The sequence below is a fragment of the Humulus lupulus genome, chromosome 1 (genome assembly GCF_963169125.1).
Source record: "Humulus lupulus chromosome 1, drHumLupu1.1, whole genome shotgun sequence".
Lineage (NCBI taxonomy): Eukaryota > Viridiplantae > Streptophyta > Magnoliopsida > Rosales > Cannabaceae > Humulus > Humulus lupulus.
In genome coordinates, this window is record NC_084793.1 from 42286588 (window position 1) to 42296324 (window position 9737).

The 9737-nt window shown below is 28.0% G+C and overlaps 1 protein-coding gene across 1 annotated transcript; it reads right to left on the bottom strand.

Moving 5' to 3' along the window:
• Window positions 1–5982: 5982 nt before the first annotated feature.
• LOC133791716 (uncharacterized) lies at window positions 5983–8681 on the bottom strand. The gene is made up of 3 exons (XM_062229638.1): window positions 8512–8681; window positions 6441–8314; window positions 5983–6343 (listed from the first exon to the last, which is right to left on the bottom strand). Exon 2 carries the CDS (start codon window positions 8004–8006, stop codon window positions 7392–7394), a length of 615 nt encoding a protein of 204 aa, XP_062085622.1. The 5' UTR covers window positions 8007–8314; window positions 8512–8681; the 3' UTR covers window positions 5983–6343; window positions 6441–7391.
• Between the last annotated feature and the right edge of the window lie 1056 nt (window positions 8682–9737).

Genomic DNA, 9737 nt, shown 5'->3' on the forward strand with positions numbered 1-9737 from the left:
TAAATAACTCGCAAACACTTTTATGGGCCCATGTTCAGTTTAACATTTTAATTAAAATATATTCATTCCTTTTGACCAAGATTTTCACCCTGACCTGTTAATACACCTAGATGCACGTTTATAACCTAATGACTCGTTTAGCGAGTTAAGCACTATTTAAAGTACACATAGTGACAGTCTTGGATTATCCAGGGTGTTACATACAGATCCCTAGAAATTCGGGCACAATTTCCCAAATTTTAGGCTATTGAACTTCTCTATAAAACCTAGTCTAAAAATTCCCTAATACACTATTGAATTAAGCCTATAGCCAAAAACAACTTTTTGTATATTTTAATCCCCCAAAAAAGATCAAAACTCACACTTTTTTCCAAAAATATCTCAAGAGCATCAAGAACAAGAAACCGATACAAAACAAAAACACATGCATGGAAATAATATACATTGAGAAAAATCAACAAACTTACTTGAGAAGTTGACTTAGAAGTGTGTACAAAGGTGGTCCGGTACAGAAACCCAAAATTCTTGAGAAATTATGGTGTTTTGAAGAGATTTGGAGCTTCGGGTTCTTTGGTTCTTGAGAGAGAAGGCTTCAAATTTTTAAGAAGATGATAAAGTGTAGGAGTGGAGAGAGGAATGTGGTATATATAGAAAGAAAAGCAAGAGTGATCTCGACTGTAGGATTAAAATCCAACGGAAAGGGTTTAAGGGAAATGGCGACAAAAAAGGTGCATGGGAATACCAAACGGCAGTACATCAAGTACAACTGAGTAACCCTTCTGAGCATGACACCTATACACACTCGAGTGTAGTAGGTGGGCACTTTTCGATGAGAGAAATTTTTAAGTCTCTCCTATTGGGATCCGAGCAGACACTTTTGAGGGGGCAAATGTTGTACCCTATTCCGAGAATAGAATATTTAATGCTCGGAGAGTGAGCTTGTAGATAACTTATTGAGCTCGGATTTAAATATTATTAACATTAATAATATTTCTACAATTACGGAGTAATTGATTATTTCAGCTCAAACCAGGAAAACTAGCTCGAAAAGGTTGCATATGTATGTCAGCTCGAAGAATATCAGTGTTAGTTTGATACCGCACTTAAAAGAGTCAGAGAATAGTATTCTAATAAATTATCCCTATTTCCTAGGGATTAGTTTAGATATTGTTTAGACTGAATCATTTGTATTTTAAATTAAAATAAGATATTTGTATAACCTCTTCCTAAAATCGTGGAGGTGAGTATTTGTAACTGGGACTATAAATAATAGAACCATAGTCATTTAGGGGACACACACAATTTTTGTACTCAAACTCTGTGAAATTGCCTTCAGGCTTTATCGTAGTTATCTTAATAAGAGTTACTCATAGACAATATAAATTTAACTACTGAACTACGTAAAAGTCATTATTCTTCTTTTTTATTCTAAATTATTTATTTGTTTAATTACTTTTGTTTTTAGTTAACGAAAAACGTCGTCAACAATCAATTTCCTTTATTTAAGTAGGAGGTTTTAATTTCCGGGTTTTCTTTTTGTGTCAAAAGTCAATTCTAAAAAAGCTTGTAAGAAAAAAGAGTAGTGATAAAATGAAATTGATCGACTATTTTCTCTTATTGTCTTTATACGACAACCAAAAAATTATAAAGAAAATTTTCTCCCACTAGGCAAGGGAGGCACCTCTTGTCTTAATTCTACTTACAATTATTATTATTGAATTAATTGTTCAACTATTGATCTGATGTAATTGTTTAATAAAAAAGCTATTTAATTTAAATATTTATCTTTATTCTTTAATATTTCTATTTCATTTTTTTCAAAAAAAAAATAAAAAGTATATCTATCTCATTTAACTTTTTTCAAATTCAATTTAGTATATAGTTCGAAAACAAGAAAAAAAAATAATATATATATATATATCTTCTATATAATAAGTGTATAGATAGCGGAAGTTTTTTGTTTTAATAGTTTTTTATTTTTTTAATGTTAACTTTAACGGAATATTCTTATATTTAACAGAATATTTTTATATTTAGCAGTAGTTTGTAAACACATAAACTTAAATAAAATAAAATAAATAATTAAAAAATTAAAATAGGATATTTTTTTAGATATTTTACAATGATAATTATTTAAAAATAATAATTAATTAAAAAAATTAAAATAGGATATTTTCAGATATTTTACAATGATAATTATTTTGAAATAATAAATAATTAAAAAAAATCAAAATATGATTATTTTGAGATATTTTACCGTGATAATTATTTTGAAATAATAAAATCATACATTTTATAACTTAAATAAAATTTAATTAAACTTGAACTCACTTATTAGAATAATAACATATTAAACATATAATATAATCTACTATGAATTAGCACAATTTTTTTTTTTTAAAAAAAACTAGCAAAAAACTTAAATTTAAAATTCACGTATAATATTTAATAGGGTTTATACCTTTTTGGACCCTGTGTTTTGTTCCATTACCTGTTTGGACCCTGTATTTTGACAAATTACTTTTTGGACCCTATGTTTTGTAAAATAGTTAAAATAGAACCCTAAACTCAATTTTGATGAAGAAAAAATTGAATATAACAACACAGTTTTTAAGCAGAATGATTTTATTTTTGTTCTGAATTGTTAGTTTGGTAAATTATTTATGACTTTAGTTGAGAAAACATTGGCTAAAATTGAGTTTAGGGTTCTATTTTAACAATTTTATAAAACATAGGATCCAAAAAGTAATTTATCAAAACACAGGGTCTAAACAGGTAATGGGACAAAGCACAGGATCCAAAAATGTATAAACCCTATTTAATATTACATCAAATATATAATATATAATATTTTGTTGTCACTCCCAAATTCAAAAACTATAACAAACATAAACTTAAACAAAAATAAATAAATTACTTAATTAAAATAGGATATTTGTTTCAAAATTTATATGACATTAATATAAATTTAATAAATTCTATAAATAAAATTAAGCAAACGTGCAATATGCACGTTTGCTTAATTTTATTTATAGAATTTATTAATTATTTTTATTAAATTTATATTAATGTCATATAAATTTTGAAATAAATATCATATTTTAATTAAATAATATATTTATTTTTGTTTAAGTTTATGTTCGTTCTAATTTTTTAATTTGGAAATGATACAAGAGATTATATATTATATATTTAATGTAATATCAAATATTATACGTGGATTTTAAATTTAAATTTCTTGTTAGTTTTTAAAAAAAAGCAATTCAGAGTGGATTATATTATATGCTTAATATGATATTATTCTAATAAGTGGGTTTAAGTTTAATTAAATTTTATTTAAGTTATAAAACGTATGATTTTATTATTTTTAAATAATTATCATTGTAAAATATCTCAAAAATATCATATTTTAATCTGTTTAATTATTTATTATTTTAAAATAATTATCATTGTAAAATATCTCAAAAATATCATATTTTTATTTATTTTATTTTTTATTTTATTTTATTTAAGTTTAAGTGTTTACAAACTACTGTTAAATATAATAATATTCCGTTAAAGTTAACATTAAAAAAATAAAAAACTCTTACAACCAAAAATTTTCATTATCTACGCACTTATTATATAAATCTACATACTTATTATATTGAAGAGATATTTATAGTTGAATGTTTTATTGTTCTTATTCTCTTTCTGTATTATTGATTGGTATTTTAATGATATTATTTTTATATAAAAATTGTATATATTGCGTTTTTTTATTTGGTTTATTTATAACATTCTTTTAAGTACAAGCAAAATTTTAAAATACAAAAGGATGGAAATTATAATTATATTACAGAAAGAACTCTGGAGTAAAATCTTTTGTATCCAATAATTAATTTTACACGAATTAATATATATCATTAATTTGTTTATTTAAAGAGATGAAGAGTTGAATATTATAACAAAAATGACTTTAGAATGTTTCCCTGTAAATTTTGTGTAGGGTAATGATATGTGCACCCAAAATATTTAATCAAACATTACACGTCGTATTACTTAGTCTAACTAATCATATTTATCAAAATTAGAAGATACTCTTTTTAAAATCAGTGTCACGTTATCTTCTTAAATGTTCAGTTGTATATTTTTGGTGCACCTAAATAGCACTTGAAGTTCTCAAACTTCATTAGTTGTATCACTTAGGTCCCCAACTTTTTTTTTGTAACAATTAGATCTCAATATTTACTTTTTTGCTCGCATAGATCTCCAATATTATATTTTATTGAATAAACTCTAATTTATAATGATAAAATAGAATTTTAACCAAAAAAATAGCATAGCACCCTTTTTTTTTCTCTTTAAACTCTTTTAATTAATTACTATTCACCAAATATATTATTTTAATAAATTAATCTAAATATTCTTATCAAATATTATAAAATAATCAAAATTTATTTTCTATTATACCTCTAAAATATTTATTATATCATTTATATAGTATTTATTTTATCATTTTTGATAAAATATTTTACATACTTTAATTTTAAAAGCATGAAACTTATTAGTGGTGCTTCTTTTTATACTCTCATTTTTTCTCACTACATACATTTCTATTTAAACTCCTCATAAATTGTTAAAAATTATTTCCACTCATATAATTTTTTTATTACTTTTGATGAGTTTAAATAAAAATATGTATAATGAAAAAAAAAAGATATAAATAGAAGCACCCTTAATAATTCATGTTTCTAAAATTTAAAGTATATCAATATTTTTATTAAACATAATAAACTAATTAGTATATAAGTGATAAATTAAATATTTTAGAAGTATAATAAAAAATATTTTTTATTATTATTTCTTAATATTTAAAATATATATGTCCAAAAATTTACCAAAATAATATATTAGATAATAATTAATTAATTAAAAGGACTTAAAGAGAGAAAAAAATGGGAGTTACGTTATTTATTTATTTTTGTTAAAATTTTATTTTATCCTTATAAATTATGGCTTATTTGATAAAATATATCATTTGCTACTTAATTATACTAGTGAAGTTTGGGACCAAGTGCTTCTAATAGAAATGAGGTGCTTTGGGGCAAACCAACAAAAACATTTAGCATGCACTCTGCAATGGCAGTCAGTGTTACAGTGACAAGACAGCTCGTTCGTTCAATGACGTACGTTCATTGTCTTGCTCTCTACGCCTTATGCGATATTTCAGTGCGCTTTTAATGCATGTCATTTTTCTGGAACTAAAAAATATATACCAAAGAGTGGCTTTTATAGAAGAATATATGCTGTGGAGCAATTCGACATTTTGATCCAGAAATATGTCGTCGTAGCTTTCCTTTCATACTCAAGTTTTTAGGTTAAGAGGATAATACAGTACAAGGGTCAAGATTTTAGGTTATCACTTGTGGTTTATTCCCTTTCCAATAGGCTCGACGACAAAATTTTCTCCCTTGCCATCGTTTTCTCTTTCCATTGTTCCCATACACAGACACAAAATCCATCAAGGAAAAGGCCCAGATACGCGTGACAACTGAGGAGACAAGAAGAAGACTTGAGTGAGTGCTTGGGCCTGTACTGGAGCAAACCATGACACGACGTGTCGTTCATGTGTATTTAAATTTGTTTCTATCTAGCATTTTTTGGTAAATAATTGAAAAAAGAGAAGTTAATGTGACAACAAACTTGAGAGGGTCATGCAAGAACATTAAAAGAAGAGGAAATCGAAAGAAAAAACACCCTCTTTCTTTTTGCATAAATCCAAACTCGGATTTGATATACAATTGCAAAGTATTAAGAACCCTTAAAAACTTGGAAGATAATTTTATGGAATTTTTCAGAAAAAATTACTCTTCTTCTTCCTAGACACCCTTGCTTCATTTAGCTAACCCAACGAGAGGTTTTAAATAAAAAAATTAGTGAGCCAAAACAAAAATGCATACAAGCTATAAAATCAGCATAAAGATATATCAACAAGGATGGTTAAAGGAAACAACGATTGCATTACTTGTAATAAAAGTCAAAAAATAAAAACTACTTTCTAGTAAGAGCACAAAGTCGGACTTTAATGTTCAAAGATAAGATCAGAGGTTGATAGCTAAAACCGTTGGCATACCTATGTGATAAACACTCCTACACATTGATACCAAGACCGAACATAACACTTGGTTCCTTGTACAACAAAAGTAAGACATGGACATTTTACATTCATAAACATGTCACGAGTGACAATACACGAGACCAGCATCTGGCTCCTTCAAGGGGAATTACAACATAAAATGAGCTAAAACGCTTTGAACATATCACATGAAACAGCCTCCTCAATACTTCTTCAACTAATACCCTGTTTCACCGGAAATGAGAAGAAATAAGTACAAGACTAAATCGTATAAAAATATATCATGTATGAAAGACAAGAAAAACACGAAAAAATGTATTACCTTGTAAACAGCTTGGCAAGATCAATGATCTCCTAGGAATAAAGGTCCGACAAGGAAGAGGAGGAATGTAGCTTTACCTACTTGCTTAGCAAAGAGCAAGAACTAGGGGCTTCCAGGTAGACAGAGGATAAAAAAAATATTGAGTGACCCTACAAACTAAGAAAGCAGAAGTATCAATCTTTACCCTTCCCACTTTTCTATCTCAAAAACCAGAAAATATGGTGAAAGGGAAAGACAACCTAGTAGAGTGTAGCAAACAAAGTCAGACTGTTATAAACTGAAGGAGAGAAATACAGGACGAGTATGGAAGAATGATCAGGAACGAACATGATTAATGAAAGGAAGACCAGCGAAGAGTGCAAAATCGAACAGGTGATATAAGAAGACAATTGGAATAGACACAACGAGAGTAAGTAATGTCAGGCCATTACTATACGGAGGAAAAAAAAAGGAAGATGCAGAGCAGGAAAGGAAACCTATCAAAATTCTGTATGAGTAATCAGCAAAGGAAGGTACAATCAAAATAATATACATTGTAACTAAAACTAAAGTTTTAAACTTTGATATAAAAGATTGTTTAGTTAAAACTAGCAAAAGTAAGAAATGAGGGGGCTAAGCTTGAACTGTCAAATAGAAAGATAGTATCCTGAGTTAGATTGTAGGAAACCATTGGCTTCAAAAGCATTTTCCCCTCTCAATTTGCCTATGCCTCATTAGATTGTGTATCTGAACGATCATCATTTGCTAAACAAAACATTCCACCATCTTAAAACCAACTCCACATCCACCAACTCCAACCAGCCACCTGAGATCTCTGACCACTTGAACCATGGAATCGTTATGTATAAACTCAAAAAGTGACATGCTACCAACCAATTTATTCACTCTATATACAATCTAAAACTAACATAGTTTGCAGAGACTTATTTACAAGAGCCTGATGCCCCTCATTCATTCATCATGGATGTCAAGATTAAGAATGCGACGCAGGGTTTCAGTCGCAGAGTCAGCACCATGGAAGATATCTCTGGTAAAAGGGCTATGCTCTCTAGTCGGGGAGGCAGGCGCCGACTTGGCAATTGGGTGCATATCATAATCAGGAGAGGAGCCAGGCAATTCTAAAGAAACAGTTCTCTTTGGTTGGATAGAGAACTTTGGAATAGGTAAAGAGCTTGGGGGTGGTGAGTTTGAGTAGGCAGGTCCAGCCCAAAGCTCAGAAAAAGAAAAGCTTTCATCAGCTTCTTCGCTAAAGTATTTCTTCTTGTTGGAAACTCTAGCATCAATAGCAATTGGAGCACTTTTTACAGTTATTCTACTGCGCATTTTGCTCTCAGAGCCTGAATTAACACAAGGTGAAGGTGTTTTCGGAGAACAAGCCTCTTTGGATCCAGGACTACAGTTAGCCATCCATGGGGATGGAAGTATACCAGCCGCAGATTGGAAACTACGGCAATTGATCCCACCAAAGCATCTGGACGGTGATGAACCATACCGCACAGGCCCTTGTGACTTAACCCGGCTGCAATACTGATTCCTATGCTGTGCTACAACAACAAGCGTCTCCATTATAATATCGCCAACCCCGCAATTTTCAAGTCTAAGTTCGACCCACTAGATTAGATCCACTTCTACAGTTCAGATCAAGGCTTCAAAAGATGCTAAAGCTCACATTCACAGGCTAACAATACCAAAAAGAAAGCACAAACACTTCTAGATACTCTCCATAACATAATCAAATCGAACCCAAACGATCAAAGTTAAGAACTTCAAAACGATTAATTTTCTTTAAGACTAAAGATTCAACCATTGACTTGAAAACCCAGACACCGATTAGATTCAGAAGCAACTACAGCTCGTCAAAAGTGTCTAAATCACTGTAAAAAGGACACAAAAACATGAAGAGAAATAAATAAACAAAATACCCACGTCTTTACATAAGAAAATTTTAAGAAATGACATGCAAAAAAGGCAGAAAAGAAAGACATAAAACATCCATAGGAACCAAAGTCTCATACTTCGTTTCATTCTCATTTTAACAAAAGAAAATACCAAATCGAAATTGAAAGTTTACCTGTTGCAACGGTTATGGAGATCTGAAGAAATAAAGGTCTGTATAAAGAAGAGGGAAGAGAGTGACGAACTCAAAGATACCCCTGATTTGTTGGCTCTAGGATTTTTTGTTGGGTATGTATGGAAAAGGGATATTTAGGTAAATGACCTTGTGGGAGAGAACTTCTCTAGCAAATTGTTCCTCTTCGAGCAGTGCAATAGCTGCTTTAAAGTAGTACAAATTAAAACTTTTTAACTAAATACTTAATATTTATTTTTAAATATATATGTACAATAGTTATAGTTTAGTACTAAACCCAATAAATTATATTCTAAATATAGCTAAACTTAAATTAGTTATGTAAACATTTTTTAATATTTTTTTGTCCTTTTTTTCCTTTTTCTCTCCCATTAGCAAATTTTTTATTATTCTTTTTTCTTTTTTAATATGTTGTTTTTACTTTAAGTATTAAATAATATTTATAAATATAATATTTAAATGATATAAAAAAAATATAGAGTAGTTGATGTATGGTATAATGTAAAAATATAAGGTAAAATAGAAAAAGTAGACTTTTGATGAGCTATTTTGATAAATAAAGTAGAATAACCATCAAGAGTGCTCTTATATAACAAAAATTGAGTATATTTGCAAGCAAATAATACATATGAGGAACCATTAATTAAAAAAAAATTAATTATTTTGAACATTTTTTCACAATATTTTTTTTACATTCTTTAATTTCTTTTTTTTTATCAATTTTAATAATTCTATTTTATATTTTTCATAATTTCTTTTTAAAATAGTGTATAATTTTTTTTAAAAAAAAACTCTTACTTTGACAAATTTTTTATATTTTTTTGTTTTAATTTTTATTTTATTTAAATATTTATATGTATTTTTTTAAATATGAATAAGACAAAAAATATAAAAAAAATGTGAGCATAAGAATAAAAATATATATTATATGTTAATTTTTAATAAGAATAGGTTGTCTTACTCAATTTTTGGGTGCAAATATAATACCAAAAATAAAATTAATTTTATTTATTTATTTTAATTTTAAATGATGAAAAGCATGTTGTTATTTTTTTTAAGTTTTTTTACCGTTAAACCTCCAAATCCCCTATTTTGTTAGCAAATTGACAACATTAGTTAATTTTTACTATTATATGCCGACATGGACTGTTCAGCTCATAAATTGGGATCCATGTGACCATTTAAACTAATGACACATCATAAATTTT